This window comes from Hypomesus nipponensis, chromosome 24, assembly GCF_054491055.1.
Source record: "Hypomesus nipponensis isolate SF chromosome 24, ASM5449105v1, whole genome shotgun sequence".
NCBI classification, from domain to species: domain Eukaryota; kingdom Metazoa; phylum Chordata; class Actinopteri; order Osmeriformes; family Osmeridae; genus Hypomesus; species Hypomesus nipponensis.
The window spans coordinates 3992221-4007428 of record NC_140384.1 but is presented as its reverse complement, the minus strand read 5'-3'; the positions used below and the strand labels follow the sequence as shown (position 1 = coordinate 4007428).

The 15208-nt window shown below is 44.5% G+C and overlaps 3 protein-coding genes and 2 long non-coding RNA genes across 8 annotated transcripts; 2 read left to right on the top strand and 3 right to left on the bottom strand.

The window, feature by feature from the left end:
* Window positions 1-390: 390 nt before the first annotated feature.
* LOC146232769 (uncharacterized) lies at window positions 391-3457 on the top strand (the record flags this gene model as incomplete). The annotated part of the gene is made up of 9 exons (XM_084690005.1): window positions 391-495; window positions 727-821; window positions 934-981; window positions 1132-1401; window positions 1532-1709; window positions 1911-2090; window positions 2231-2602; window positions 2850-2919; window positions 3022-3457. Coding segments are annotated over exons 1-9 (1653 nt in total), but the record flags the coding sequence as incomplete, so codon positions are not given.
* A 792-nt stretch (window positions 3458-4249) lies between these two features.
* Window positions 4250-5799, bottom strand: LOC146232768 (uncharacterized). The gene is made up of 3 exons (XR_014742241.1): window positions 5009-5799; window positions 4781-4938; window positions 4250-4696 (listed from the first exon to the last, which is right to left on the bottom strand). It is a non-coding gene; the product is annotated as an uncharacterized LOC146232768 (long non-coding RNA).
* A 1370-nt stretch (window positions 5800-7169) lies between these two features.
* LOC146232767 (uncharacterized) lies at window positions 7170-9593 on the bottom strand. Of its 2 annotated transcripts, XM_084690240.1 has the most exons (3): window positions 9450-9588; window positions 9228-9253; window positions 7170-8594 (listed from the first exon to the last, which is right to left on the bottom strand). In XM_084690240.1, the coding sequence occupies exon 3, from the start codon at window positions 8383-8385 to the stop codon at window positions 7528-7530; it is 858 nt and encodes a 285-aa protein (XP_084546366.1). In that variant the 5' UTR covers window positions 8386-8594; window positions 9228-9253; window positions 9450-9588; the 3' UTR covers window positions 7170-7527. The 2 variants fall into 2 exon arrangements, with proteins under 2 accessions (XP_084546366.1, XP_084546367.1); XM_084690241.1 differs by lacking the exon at window positions 9228-9253 and having other exon boundaries at window positions 9450-9593.
* On the top strand, window positions 9110-10821 carry LOC146232766 (uncharacterized). Of its 2 annotated transcripts, none has more exons than XR_014742242.1 (4): window positions 9110-9219; window positions 9905-9999; window positions 10243-10346; window positions 10574-10821. It is a non-coding gene; the product is annotated as an uncharacterized LOC146232766 (long non-coding RNA). The 2 variants fall into 2 exon arrangements; XR_014742243.1 differs by having other exon boundaries at window positions 10555-10821.
* Window positions 10822-11197: 376 nt separating this feature from the next.
* arsk (arylsulfatase family, member K) lies at window positions 11198-14226 on the bottom strand. Of its 2 annotated transcripts, none has more exons than XM_084690238.1 (8): window positions 13983-14226; window positions 13644-13773; window positions 13414-13573; window positions 13045-13327; window positions 12774-12945; window positions 12438-12662; window positions 11991-12206; window positions 11198-11850 (listed from the first exon to the last, which is right to left on the bottom strand). In XM_084690238.1, the coding sequence occupies exons 1-8, from the start codon at window positions 14094-14096 to the stop codon at window positions 11579-11581; spliced, it is 1572 nt and encodes a 523-aa protein (XP_084546364.1). In that variant the 5' UTR covers window positions 14097-14226; the 3' UTR covers window positions 11198-11578. The 2 variants fall into 2 exon arrangements, with proteins under 2 accessions (XP_084546364.1, XP_084546365.1); XM_084690239.1 differs by having other exon boundaries at window positions 13644-13741; window positions 13983-14083.
* Between the last annotated feature and the right edge of the window lie 982 nt (window positions 14227-15208).

Here is a 15208-nt window from a genome sequence, read left to right as displayed (position 1 = left end):
TTAGTATTCAAACATTATTAGAAAACAGTAAACACCATTTTTTTACATCATATAATCAAAATGACTTGAAAACCACAAAAACATGATAACTTCACGATGAATGTCAATGAATGTCCCCCTGTTTATTCCCACTTCTCATGGCACAGGCATTGAACTAATATATTCTATGGAGCTGGATTGTAGGCTACCTATATGATTGTTTTATGTTTTACAATATTAAATAATCTAACCTGATGTGAATGTCACTTTCAATTGGATCGGATTGAACTTGCCATGTTTCAAGAGAAACAAGGTTAATCCTACATCTTTGACATCATAATTGATTCCATGACAACAGCATACCGTTCTACAAAAATCTACAAATGTCTGCATTTTACAATCTCACTGCAAATCAAGGCTACATTGCTTTGAAAAACTCAAATGTTAATTAACTCAATAGATAGTCATCATATCACAATAACGTGTATATCAATGCACTCCTACCTTGAAACATGAGTGAGTATGACGATATTAACAGCTGTAGTATTTCTCAAATACCTTAGAATATTGTACAACACCTTCAATTAAATGACTATAGCTACATAGTGATGCATATAGTAGCAACATAGTTAAAGGCGATAGCTAAGGTAGCTAGATATAAACATGCATAATAATAAAGACAGAAAAAAAGAGATAGGTGGATAGACAAAAATATTCATTATTCATAAATGTGTGTGTACGCTCTAGGGTCGTTTGAGGAGAAGTATGTGGAACTGAGCTGTCTTGGCCAAGGTGGCTTCGGCTCAGTCTACGCTGGACTCCGTATATATGACAATCTGCCTGTAAGAATGATATAACACACATAAAAAAATATACACACAGTCACACACAGAGCAGTATATCATTTTTATAAATCAACATGTTGTATTTCGCCCCACCCATCTCTTTCGATAGGTGGCAGTCAAGCATGTTCCCATTGATAAGGTGATCAATACAACTGTGGTGAGTGGACTAATCCCCCTGTTACAATTCATATATTCCATTTTAGATTCTCATTCTGAATGATCTGTCATACAAAACCAGTCTTCCAACAGATAACATCCCTATTGCAGCATGAACTCTAACTGGTTGTCTGTGTTCTCTGTGTTTAAGACCCTGCGTGGGAAGCTCCGCCAGCTCCCCCTGGAGGTGGTGCTCCTACTGATTGTAGGACAGGGAGGGGCAGACATGGCTGAGAAGGCCAGGGCTGAGGGGGTGAGGGGTGAGGCCAGGTTTGGAGACGGTCAGGCCGCAGTGGAGCTGCTGGACTGGTACGAGCTGGACCAAGAGCTCATTATAGTTCTGGAGAGGCCTGTACCCGCCGTGGAACTGTTTGACTATATCCAGGAGAGAGGAGGATATCTCCCAGAGGATCAGGCCAAGGTGAGTGTGTGCAGACAAGTTCATCACAGCCATCCACCTCCAAAGAGCTATTTGTGAAAGTCAACATTCATCCCCATTTGCCCTCCCTCTCCCAACTGTCCTCCATCTTTCTCTCTTTCTCTTTCTGTAGATCATCCTGAGGCAGCTGGTTGAGGCCATGGTCAATTTTCACTCTTGGGGTGTCCTCCACCGGGATATTAAGCCAGAGAACCTTCTGGTCGAGACCGGATCTGCAGTTCCACGGATTAGGGTTCTGGACTTTGGCTGTGGCTGCATTATTCAAGAAGCACCCTACACCGAGTTCCTTGGTACGTTCCCTACTCTTGTATTTTCTCTCACCCGCCCATCCATATTAAAGAGCAATATATCATCGAAGATTTACCATGATGACAAACACAAGGACTTGAGAGGAAATAAAGAAGGGACTCAGTTGCAATTGCACCCAATCACATGCGGACACACACTTCCATGTGCGGTTTAACTAAGGTTGTTTTGTGTGTGTGTGTCAGGGACCAAAATGTACATCCCTCCTGAATGGTACCTCCATGGCTCCTACCAGGCGGTTCCATCCACTGTCTGGCAGCTGGGGGTACTGTTTTACAACGTGCTGTCTGGAATATTCCCCTTTCGCACACCCGACCAAGTCCTTTACTGCGATCCTATCCCTACCATGGATGGGTTTTCCAGCCGTAAGACACGCATCCACACGCAAACAAGAAAAATAAACATACACACTCACACAGAGGCACACACATGCTTTCTGTCTGTATCTAACTGACCAGAGTTTCCTCCACTTCTCTCATATTCTCTGCTATCTCTCTCTCTCCAGAATGTAAGAACCTGGTGAAAATATGTTTGGCAAAGTGCCCTGAAGACCGGCCTACTCTAGAGGAAGTCCTTCTCCACCCGTGGCTGCATCCAGAGGAGGAGAGGAAAGCAGGGAGACAGAACAAGAGAAAGAGAAAGGAAAGAAGAGATGCAGAGAGCAGCAGAGGAGGGGAGAGGAAGAGAGTGCTGGAAGAGAGACAGGATTCGGGGGAGTCTTCGACGGCACTGTCCCTTGAGGACGCCTCGTCTTCGTCCTCCCTCTCCCTGTCCCAGGGCAACACCAAGAGGTGTAGGGTAGATACCAGGAGCCCCGAGGTGTCCCCTAAAAACACCACTGCCACAACAATGACCCCACATGGTACACATGGAAGAGGTAAGACACACAAACACAGACAGTCACAGCCATGCACCAGTTTGAGTTCTCCTGGTCTTCCTTGCCCCTCGTGTTTTCTGTCTGTCTCCGGGGGTGTGTGTTCTGGTCTTGGTCTCTCTCTCCAGGCTCCCTGCACTCCTGTGTCTCATTCCAATCACCTTTTCTAGAGGTTGGTAAATAACTACTTTGGTTTTATAATCCTGTTTTGCTTTTCCCTGCTTTTGTGTCCATCCTCTACGACTGACAGTGGGATGTGGCCAAGACAAGGACCCAGAGGCGAAGCAGGGATCCATGGAAAGGGAGACAGAACTTGGCAGGTCAGTGGTAAACCTCCTAAACTTTGAACCTCATCAACTGAGTTTTCAGATGAAGCATTGATTCTGAGAAAGGCTGTGAGTGAGTAATGTTGTTCTCCCCAGGGCCCGTGCTGTGTCCACCATCCCAGAAATGAGTGATACAGCACTGCTGCCCAGAGGCCCTCTGCCTTTGCTACCCGAAGGCCCTCTGCCATTGCTGTCCAGAGGCCTGGTGCCCGTGCTGCCCAGAGTCCTTGTGCCCGTGCTGCCCAGAGGCCTGGTGCCCGTGCTGCCCAGCACCGAGCTCTCTGCTCCTCCTGCGCCCCCAGCAGAGTCCTGGTCGACTCCAGCACCCCCAGAGCACCGTGCACATAAGAATCCCAGCCTTGGTCACCACCACCGACCTCCTGAGCACCTCTGCACAGCCAGACGGCCTCCAGGTCTGCCTCCAGAGCTGCCCCGACTTTTCACTCTGCCTCCTGGCCGGCCTCCAGAACTGCCCTGGCCTTCGTCCCTGCCCCCCGGTCGTCCTCCCGACCTCCCCACTGTCCCTTTCTCCCCCCATCGCCCTCCAGACACCCCCCCCCCCCCCCCAAAAAAAAAAAAAAACAACATTCAGGAGAGAGGAGGATATCTCCCTGAGGATCGGTTCAAGGTGAGTGTGTTTATAAGTTTATACTCACAAACCCGTGTCTGGAATAATACAAAATCCTGTAGAAAACAATTACAGATCACAAAGCACAGGATCCAGAAAAGCTGTCAAAGGAAGGTTGGAACAAGGTTCTTATGGAGCCAGATGAACACCGGATTGGACGGGAACAGACGTGTGAATGATGTTGAACAGCATGAATGAAGCTGACAAGTCCATGGAAAATGGACACCTGAATGAATGATACTAGTGGGGAGAAACAGAAGGGAAGACCAAGGAAGACGTCTCCCAGAGGATCAAGCCGAAGATATCTCCCAGTGATTTAAGCCGTAAGACATGCATCCACACGCAGGAAAAAAATATAACATGCACATTCACACGAGACACACATTGCCTGTATCTAGCTGAACACAATCCCCTCCACTTCTCTCATATTCTCTGCTATCTGTCGTTCTCTCTTTCCTTTTCTCTCTTCAGAAGATATGAACCTACAGAAGGAGGCGGTTTGGCAAAGACCTGCCCACTCTGGAGGGAATTCTGCTCCACCCTTGGCTGCAGCGGTCCAGCCCCTCCCCTTCACCTCTGGGAACACACCATGGGTTGGTGTGCAGCTCATCCACTGCCTCACCACCACAGACCACCTGGGACAGCACATCTTTTTTTTTTTTTCAAACATCCCAAGCATATTTACTTCACACTAAATAAATAACGCAATATATGCTTAACTAGTCTGTTTATTGCTGGGAATTTAAATCTCCAAATACTGATTTCAAATGAAAGTGATTTTCTGTCCTTTTGAGCTCATACTAGAATAGTGCCCATGTCCGTGATGCAGACGGTGATTGAGATAGTTGTAAGTTAATTCAATGACACACAGGCAGCCATTATTATCAAGTTGTCGATACAGCGCTCGTCACGGCTCGTGCTACTGCAGGCTCAATCTGTGTCTGTCGTGTGTCTAACCTCTTCCATGTGTGAGATGTTCTATAGTACATTTCCCTAGTTAAAAAGAACTTCCTCCATGGTTGCTCCCGATGGGCAGGCTAGCGCCTTGCATGGCAGCTGCATGGCAGCTGGTGTATGGGTGTGAGCCTTCCTTCCTGACACAGAACTAATGGGACATCTCCTGTCCATGCCTCCACACGATTACTGTGGTTAAAATACAGACATATAACACTGTCAAATCAGTCTGGGTTACTTTTCTGCTTGGTAGAGGCCACTGGCTAATCCCACCTGACTGAGTGACCTCCTGACGTGAAGTCCAGTTTGCCCATCATCTGGGTGTGAAAACCGTTCTGCCGCAGAACGTCCATCCATGTGGTAGCATTGGGATCCAGGCACTTAGTTATTCCATGACCGGGTCAGGTGAACAAAACGGCCACTCCACATAGCTGAAAGCCCACAAAGTCATGTAAGTCCATTCTTCCACTACTGATAGGTGTTGAACATTGGAAACCGTACCTGAACGGGAGGGGCAGCAGATTGGAGAGTTGGTGTAGGCATTGAGGAAGGTAGCACCCAGCTCCCTCATGACGTTTATGTATGGAAGCTGAACCACCCTATTCCCAGGGTCTACAGTCAGTCGGCCGTCCTTTGTATAAAATGGAAATTACGCTCCAAAGAGGAAACTCTTTCTGTTTCAGACCCTCAATGTAACCTTAAAGGGGTCTGAAAATGCAAACCGAGTTTTTCCTGTCATAGTTGAATAACGACAGTTTGGTGGGTAAAATGGACATACAGAAAACCTCAAGTCCCATTGACACCTCTTTCCTATGCAACTCTCACAATTTGTAACTGCCGCTGTAAAATGCGTGGCGGGGTTGGTCTGATTGGCCAGTGGATCTGGAAGAAACAGTTCTATTTGAATGTGAGGTGTATGCAGTGATGAGCAGTAGCCTAACTACATTTGTCAGTAGCTTGGCGGTAACGTCACTATTTACAAAATCAAGTAACTTTTCAGTAGCTAAGCTCTTTCATAGATCTGTGCAGTAACGTCCTAGAAAGCAAATTTCTCCTGGACATATCTTATGTTCATACATAAGGTTGGTGGATTATTGTGTTGACAAAGCACTGAAAAAGCATCCCACATATCCCGTTCTGCAGTTCACGTTACAACCGATCTCACTCGAGCCGAGTACAGCGAGAGCTGTCAACGTCTCATCTCCACTCACACAGCGCCTGCGCGGGCGGCCTGTCTGACTAGACAAGCAATTGTGCAATTAGCATTGTGGATTAGGCTAGTGTTCAATAAATAAATCTTAACATATTTTAGCCTTTATCTGACTGACAATTGTGTTGATCACAAAAATTGCATTGACTTGGCATGCAGTTTGTTTAACTGAAAGTAGCTACTTGTGTATCAAGCTACTTTCGACAGATTTTTTTAACTAAGCTTGCTACATTTTCATGAGCGGTAGCTTCTGTGTAGTGAAGCTGAATTTATTGTAGGGTACGTAGCTTAGCTCACTACACATATCAAGTAGCTTGCCCATCCCTGGGTCTCATCCAATGTTTCTCAGGTTTTTATTTACTGGAGAAACACAACACTATGATAAAAACGTAACCTCTGGCATACAACTCCTCATTGTAGCCTAATGTTTTTTTTATATTTGTTATAATAATTTCCTATATGATTAATTACTACGCAATAAACATTAGGCTACATGTAAATTAACCATAAAATGACTTCTGATTGAATTTAAAAACGGATAGTTACAACATGGAAAATTAATCACGGAATGTTAATGAGCACACTCCACTGCAGCAATACAGAACCCAGGACACTATGACTTCATGCTGCCCCCGAGGGGGTCAAATTAAAGTTAACAAAACTGAAGTAGGCCTACGTACTCACAACACTGTCTGCATCTGAATAACAAAAAATAATATTACATACACTTTTCACAACGTACAAACATTCCCCATTAGTAAAGACAAACAATGAATCTAGCTAACAACACAATGGAAGTAAAGCTCGCTTGCTAGCACCGAAATGAGTTTAATACCAAGCACAAAGTCGCAAATCACGGATACAACGTATAAAGCAACGCATAATGATAACACTTACCTTAATAGCTGTTACAACTGCAACAGAGCTTTGATCTTTAAATACATCAGGTGTTAAAATGTTAAAACGTAGCTACACTTCACTTTACTTTACGTATCTCCATGATAAACTACACTCGGTGTTTCAACTTCATGATCTTCATGAAGCTGATCTTCACCCGCAAGAAAACACCTCAGAATTTCCACAAGCCAAATTATTTCCGGTGAAAATAAGAATAAGAGTTTCACTGAAAGCATTTAATCATTGTATTAACATTGTTAGCATGAAAAACACATAAAACAAAGTAAAATGAAGCACAGAAGTATGATGCAAGGGTATGTGAAATCACCAACACGTGACTAAGTAGGGACACAATTGACTGTAAACGGCATTACGGCACATTGTTCATTGAAAACGTAGGAAGCATGGGCGTATCTAGCCCTATAAGCCCCCCCAAATTGTAAAAATATTTTTTTAATGGGAGGAGGAGCAGTCTAACAGCAGAGGATTTTTGATTTTTTAGTTGTAGGCCGGTAGTTCTTCCAGCTCTCTCAGTTCAGTCAAGACACTCACAGATTGATTTCACCATTTATTCATACACATGACAAATGGTTTTACATTGTCGGAATGTATGTACATAGGGATGCGCTCCCTGCCTTCACTGCAGCATGCATGACATGAGGCAGGGAGCAACAAGTTACATCCCCCACGGGGAGTAGACAGACAACATGGGGGAGAAGGGGATGGTGGCGGGTGGCACAAAGGTAAACGAGGATGCGTGTACGTGCATGTGACGACTTTATAGCGCCGCCTATCAAGCTAAGCCTATGGCTAGGAACACGGCGATGGGTGATGTGACGCACGCTGCCCGAGTGCCATGCCATGAACCTGCTTCGCTCATGTGGTGACTGCTGGGACAGCTTGGCCCCAGACATCACTGCTTTGGGGTTTTTCTGTTGTGAACACGCTGGTGCCTTTTCAGATGGTCAAATGTTTTACCTGAATAGTCACACAGGTCACAGCTGTAGGGCTTCTCTCCAGTGTGGATTCTGCTGTGAACTGTCAAACTGCTATATCTGCTAAAGGTTTTACCACAGATGTCACAGTAGTAGGGCTTCTCTCCAGTGTGGATCCTGCGGTGAACTGTAAAACTGCTGGAACGGCTAAAGGTTTTACCACAGAGGTCACAGCTGTAGGGCTTTTCTCCAGTGTGGATTCTGCAGTGATCTGTGAAACTGCTAGCGTGGGTAAAGGTTTTACCACAGAAGTCACAGTTGTAAGGCTTCTCACCAGTGTGGATCCTGCTATGATCTCTGAAATGGCCAGCCTGGCTAAAGGTTTTACCACAGAGGTCACAGCTGTAGGGCTTCTCTCCAGTGTGGATCCTGCTGTGAACTGTGATACTGCTAGCGTGGGTAAAGGTTTTACCACAGAGGTCACAGCTGTAAGGCTTCTCTCCAGTGTGGATTCTGCGGTGAGCTGTCAAACTGCTATCATTGTTAAAGGTTTGACCACAGACGTCACAGCTGTAAGGCTTCTCTCCAGTATGGATCCTCATGTGATGTCTGAAATTGCCAATCTGGCTAAAGGTTTTACCACAGAGGTCACAGCTGTAGGGCTTCTCTCCAGTGTGGATTCTGCTGTGAGTTGTGAATTTGCTAGCACGGCTAAAGGTTTTACCACAGATGTCACAGCTGTAGGGCTTCTCTCCAGTGTGGATCCTCATGTGCTTCTTGAGGCTACTGGAGGAGGAAAGGCTTTTCCCACATGTATCACAGTGATGTGTCTCCATAACTCAGCTCTCTCTTCGAACTCTGTCTGGTCTCTCTGGATCCTGTCTTGTATCTACTCTCTCTGAAAGCTTGTCTCTCTCTGGTTGATCCTTTGTCTTAGTTACTGCTGTTTCTGGTTGAGTCTCTCTCTGTAGTCTTTCTAGAGCCTTAAGGTGACTTCTCTTACGGGTCTCCGGCCATGATCAAGTATGATTGGTCAGTAGGAGATCTGGAAGAAACAGTTCCAAGTTAAAGGCAGGGTAGGCAAGTTGCACAAAGCTAGCTATTTTAGCTTATTTTTGATACAATTCAAACCAAAATATCCCACCCCATACCTTCAAAGCAACTCCACCAAAACTACAGTAACGAGCATTGAGTGGAGGGGCAGTGCACGCAGGTAGGTAGACAGACTAGTCAGGGTACCCCTTAATGATTGGTCGTGTTTATTACAGTATTGCTACGCCCACTGATGTCGGAATGATTTCATATTACCGTCAAACTTTTAGATATATTGGTTGCTATCAAGACATGTTACTTTTTGGCAAATATGACACAAATTGCTTCTCATCACATGGCCTACCCTACCTTGAATTACTACATAATTGGCATTACATGTAAATTAACAATAAAATGACTTTCGGATTGTAACTGCAAAGTTTTAAATCCAATAATATGAATAAACTCTATTCCATGTGTCTAATTTTGATTTAAAAAACGGATAGTTACAATATAGAAAATCAATCACGGAATGTTTATGAGCACTCAACTTATATTCTCTCCACTGCAGGAATACAGAAGCACAATATCTTTATGCTACCAACGAGGGCGGTCAAATGAAAGTTCACAAAACTGGAGTACGTACCTTGAAACTCACAACACTGTCTGCATCTAAATAACAAAAACGTATATTACATACACTTTTCACAACGTACTAACATATCCCAATTAATAAAGCCAAACAAGGAATCTTGCTAACAACACAATCGAAGTCAAGCTAGCTAGCTAGCTAGCACCGGTGCACAAGCACAAAGGCGCAATTCTTGGATACAACGTCAAAAGCAACGCATATAACGATTGGACTTACCTTCATAGCTGTTAGAACTGCAACGGAGCTTTGATCTTTAAATACATTAGGTCTCAACAGATTAAAACGTAGGGACACTTCACTTTACGTATCGCCATGATAAACTACATTGATTTAGAGTTCATGTAACCGTGGATACAAACCAATGACTGTAAAATACTTAATTTCACATTTGAAACACCAGGTGGCACTAAAACGGTATAAAGGCTAGCTAAGTATTCTCACCAGATCACTGTTGATACAGTTAACAATATGAATCAGTTTACATTTCATACTGGTTGAAGCTGTTTTCTTCAAGATGGTAGCCTTGGTAATCACATTTGAGAAAAAGTTGACCAAATGTGTTCCTTACTGCTTATAGAGTTTATGTGATGGATGGGCTGGTAATAGACCAGTCTGATTGCTGGTCATTCAGTTGGTGTTTAGGAACCCACACCCTGTGCTCTGGGATTTAGGAAGGTCTGGACTGCACAGCAGGAGAGCAAGGGGGAACCAGGGCAAGATGGAGACCAAGGTCCACCAGGGGGTAGAGGGTTCCCAGGTTACAAAGGTGACTTTTTGTTAATGGCAAACATGTTTGTTGATTGATTGGTTCACTTATCTTTCATTCACCTTGTTTAGTATATCATTGATCATTTCAATATAGTACAAAGTTAGCTTTGGGCTTCCTCATCTTCCCCATCACAGCTTTAGTTCCAAATAAAATAGGGAAAGATTCACAAAAACAACTTTTCCCATGCATTTCAGTAGATAAGTCTGCAGTCATCATTGCTACTGCTCACATCTGTTGCAGTGCATGGGGGCGAACACTGAGATGTGTGTGTCCAGGTGTCTGTAGGTAGTGCCAGTGCCTCCTCTACCTGGAGGGCCAGGAAAAAGCTCACCCACAGGACCTTGGTATGTGGCTCCTGCATGGGCCTGTTCAGCACCATGTCCTTCTCCTAGTGCAACATGGGCACCTGTGACTTTGCCAACTTGATTATTATTCTTTATATTTATCCTTGGCTGATTCATTTAAAGGATACAGTAGTATTAGATTCAGAAACTGCAGTATTTTGTTTTGTAAATTGTCTGTAATTGTCTTAATCATGTATTATGTACCCAGGATTTAATATTTTTGTCAGATTACCAAAATGGAAAGGAACAAGTGTCTGTTTGGCAAAGCATCCCAAAGACCTGCCCACTCTGGAGGGAATTCTGCTCCACCCTTGGCTGCAGCGGTCCAGCCCCTCCCCTTCACCTCTGGGAACACACCATGGGTTGGTGTGCAGCTCATCCACTGCCTCGCCACCACAGACCACCTGGGACAGAACATACTTTGTTTTTCAAGCCTCCCAAGTATATTCACTATACACTAAATAAATAACACAGTATATGCTTAACTAGTCTGTTTATTGCTGGGAATTTAAATCTCCAAATACGGATTTCAAATGAAAGTGATTTTCTGTCCTTTTGAGCTCATACTAGAATAGTGCCCATGTCCGTGATGCAGACGGTGATTGAGATAGTTGTAAGCTAATTCAATGACACACAGGCAGCCATTATTATCAAGTTGTCGATACAACGCTCGTCACGGCTCGCGCTACTGCAGGCTCAATCTGTGTTTGTCGTGTGTCTATCCTCTTCCATGTTTGAGATGTTCTATAGTACATTTCCCTAGTTTTTATGAAATAGCCTAACCATTTGCTGAATATCCTGGTTAGTTATTCACTCACTATGAAAAATAAGACAGGGCAGGAGTCAGTACAGGCGTGGCAAAACATCAATTCATATTAGGTTCATAATTCATTTTACAGTGAAAAATAACTTCCTCCTTCATTGGTGCTCCTGATGAACAGGCTAGCGCCTTGCATGGCAGCTGCACCGCTGTCGGTGTGTGAGTGTGAATGGGTGAATGAGGCAAAAGATGTAAAGCACTTTGAGTGCCGCCAAGGTAGAAAAGAGCTATATAAATGCAGTCCATTTTTTCATTTTTATTGTTAAAAAAATGTGATTCCTTTTACCCTCACTGAGACCAGCTACAGTGTCTTGAGACTTGTTCAATATGACATGCTAGTCAAAGCCTGTTGAAACGTCTCGTGAAATTCTGAAAAAAGGAATGGTCCCAGATGTCCAGAGAATATCTATTTCTACGAGTCCATGAGCCACTCATCAATGGCTCTCTCGTTGTTTATGACGTCCTTTTTCCAGTCCACATGCCACCTCAAGTTAGCAATGACTTGGGTATAATTTTCCCCAAGAGTCTTGCGCCAGAGAGCAAACTGTTGCTTGTTGTAGAGACGGACGGATTCAGAAACCTTGGGATAGTCCACTATGGTAAGCAGAAGCTTATCCAGTTGACGACACACATCTGGGAACAGGGACGCCACATTGTGAAGTTCCTCCTTGTCCAGAGTTAGGTCTGGTAAGAAATAGACAGGGATGGACTGTATAAATCAACCTTACGGTTTTAAAATGACATCCGGTCCCTCACGAGGATCAGCAATCCCCACATCGGCCAAACAAAAAGGACTCTTATTTCCCGAGCATGTAGGAACTCACCAAACAGCTGCGGAGGGACACTCCGGCCGTCAGCGTAGGCCACGTATTTCCAACGGCCTGACCTCAGCATGTAGGTGGAGGCGTTGGCATTGCAGCCGTGGTACTCGCTCAGTACCCAGCCTGGAGGGATAGGCCCAGGCCAGCCACCTGACCTCGTCACCAGGGGAACGAGGGAGTGGCCACTCAGACCACCTGGAGCAGGGATGCCAGCTATGTCTGACAAATAAAGACAGCGTGGAATTCAAACATTGAATTTGAATGTTTTCTGATAAGAATATTGGTCCTCATCATGTGAATGGGTTCACATTGTCACAAGTGTTTAAGGAAGTGGATGTTGAGTGTCATTGAAGTCTTACTCGAGACTTTCCATTGAAAACAGTCCACTAATTGACCATGTTTTCCCAAAACAACATTCTGGGCTATGGATGCCAGCTTTCCAGTCCTCACCTAACAGGGTGGGGTAAAGGTCCACCAGGGATACAGGCAGGCTGAGCTGCTGGCCAGACTCCACCCCTGGACCCATGACCAGCAGGGGAACGTGGGAGCTGCCCTCCAGCATGGACATCTTGTAGAACTGCCGGTGCTCCATGGCCAGTTCCCCATGGTCAGCTGTGAACATCAGCACAGTGCTGTCCTGCAGTCCTGAGTCCCGAAGGGCTGACATCACCTGACCTGGGCCCCAACAGAGACACGAGGCATGGATTTGGTGTCTGGAATGGTCAGTATCTGTAAATATCCCCCATCCAACTTACATCAAAACTGTGGGTCGGGTTTACAACAAACCTAGCATGGCATCTGTTTCAGCACACATGGCATAATAGAAGGCTCGTATGCTTCTGACTTCCTCTGTGGAGAAGTTACCAGTGCAGTTCTTAGTGTAGGTGGAGTAGTAGTCAACAGGATGCATGGAGGACAAGGGCAGCCATTTTGGAAGTGAAATAAGGTCAAACATCACCTGCATAAGGAGAGAAACAGAGTAAATCTCCACCAAACGTGACAATCTGCTGTCTGCATTTGAATTTGAGAAATAAACGTGAAATGCTAAAGATATGACCTTCTGAAGCCAGTAAGGGGAGGTGCGAAAGGTGGATCCCCCAGCGATGGGTCCCAGGGACTGTGTTTGGTAGGGGTGGGGCAGATTGAGGCCCACGTAAAGGGCAAAGGGCTGGGAGAGAGAGGCAGCACTGTGGCGGATCCACTGGGTGGCCTTGTCTACAGTCTCCCAGTCCTTAATCATAACCCTGTCAGTGGAGATGTTTCCCACCAGGTCGGTGACTGGCCTTCCTTCCTGACGCAGAAGGAATGGGACATCTCGTGTCCATGCCTCCACACGATTACTGTGGTTAAAATACAGACATATAACACTGTCACAAATCAGTCTGGGTTACTTTTCTGCTTGGCAAAGGCCACTGGCTAATCCCACCTGACTGAGTGACCTCCTGACGTGAAGTCCAGTTTGCCCATCATCTGGGTGTGAAAACCGTTCTGCCGCAGAACGTCCATCCATGTGGTAGCATTGGGATCCAGGCACTTATAGTTATTCCATGACCGGGTCAGGTGAACAAAACGGCCACTCCACATAGCTGAAAGCCCACAAAGTCATGTAAGTCCATTCTTCCACTACTGATAGGTGTTGTACATTGGAAACCGTACCTGAACGGGAGGGGCAGCAGATTGGAGAGTTGGTGTAGGCATTGAGGAAGGTAGCACCCAGCTCCCTCATGAAGTTTATGTATGGAAGCTGAACCACCCTATTCCCAGGATCTACAGTCAGTCGGCCGTCCTTTGTATAAAATGGAAATTACGCTCCAAAGAGGAAACTCTTTCTGTTTCAGACCCTCAATGTAACCTTATAGTATGCTTCATAAATACTGCAGTGAGGTAAACGTATCAAAATTTATTTTTTACAAAATTTTCATTTTTCATTGATAAAGTAAATAAGTGTAAACCACCGACTGCTAGGCAGGTCAACACAATTCAATGGTTACTTACAAAAGCATCCGACATCACCATCACAATGTTAGGTTTTGGGTAGCCAGAACGGTTTAGGTAAAAACCTTCAATACTTTGAGCCAGAAAAACAAAAGCTAAATATAATGCATACATTGCAAAAACGCAGTCCAACTAAATCTATTGTTTTGAAACTTGGTAGACTTGAGATGTGTCCGGACGCAAAAGTTGGTTGTAGCAGCATTCGTGTTCTTGGGCAATCAAATGAATGCTCTTTTCAAAATAAGAGACGCGTTTATTTTGATATTTCTGTCCACCTTCATGTAGTTACGAAACAAACAGTAGAGGGAGATAGTATCCCACAGAATATATGACAAGCCGTTTAGAACGTAATCCTCAATATACTAGACACAAAGAAATATATTCAAGGATAAATAGCTACTTGAACATTTTGAAGATTAAATGTAAAACGGTTTGCCATGATTGCATACCTGTGAGCTTGTATTAACCACATTTCTAATGTGTGGCCCATTGACGGCCCATTGACTCGATGTGTTCAGTTCAACATTTAATAATTGTCTACCTTTTGAGCATTTTCTTTATTTTTAATGCTTTTGAGGAATTGTTTGCGCTAGAGCTCCAAAAATGTATTGGCAGTTGAATGTCACAGTGCATGTCCTTCTTGTTGCAGTGCTTGCTACAGGTGATTTCCTGCAAATTGACGAGATGTCTGGCATCTAATCTAGGTCAGCCAGTAGGTGGCATCTCGTGCAATAAAATAACTGAGCAGTAGGCTATTGCTTGTTGAACGTCTGGAAATCGATATTAGTGAGCTTTGTGTTTTTCACACATTGTGAAGCCGCATGCAGGCTGTTTCTCTTCCATATTTGATATCGTGAGGCCAATTTTAGAAATGGGAAACAACCATTCCAGTTATGTAGACACAATCAGGCTGCACAGCTGTAGAATGACTGTGCCTAATGCCCTGCTTGCTGGCCTTTGTTCCTTGCACTTGAAAGTAAGAGGCTACGGTATCTGTCTATGCATATTGTTACTACTTTGTTCTTGCAGTGTGAAAACGCGTTTTATTATGGACTATGCACATGAAATGCATATTGGAACCATAAACGTTCTTTCTAAACATTCTATTTGTTCAATTTGAACAAAATGCATAAAAAGGCGAGAAAGATACGATTTGCACGCTTGCTTTTGTAATTGTCTACCAGCTGTTTAACCAAACTTGTCAGCTGGCTGAATGCCATAGCCCT

What these genes read in the sequence shown, in the direction of transcription:
- LOC146232767 (XM_084690241.1), bottom strand. Translation starts at nt 8,385, where the DNA reads ATGGAGACACATCACTGTGATACATGTGGGAAAAGCCTTTCCTCCTCC.
- arsk (XM_084690238.1), bottom strand. Translation starts at nt 14,096, where the DNA reads ATGTATGCATTATATTTAGCTTTTGTTTTTCTGGCTCAAAGTATTGAA. An exon ending in TGGTGATGTCGGATGCTTTT is followed by an intron (nt 13,774 to 13,982) that starts GTAAGTAACCAT and finishes TTTTATACAAAG; the next exon opens with GACGGCCGACTGACTGTAGA. An exon ending in TCAGGAGGTCACTCAGTCAG is followed by an intron (nt 13,328 to 13,413) that starts GTGGGATTAGCC and finishes TTTTAACCACAG; the next exon opens with TAATCGTGTGGAGGCATGGA.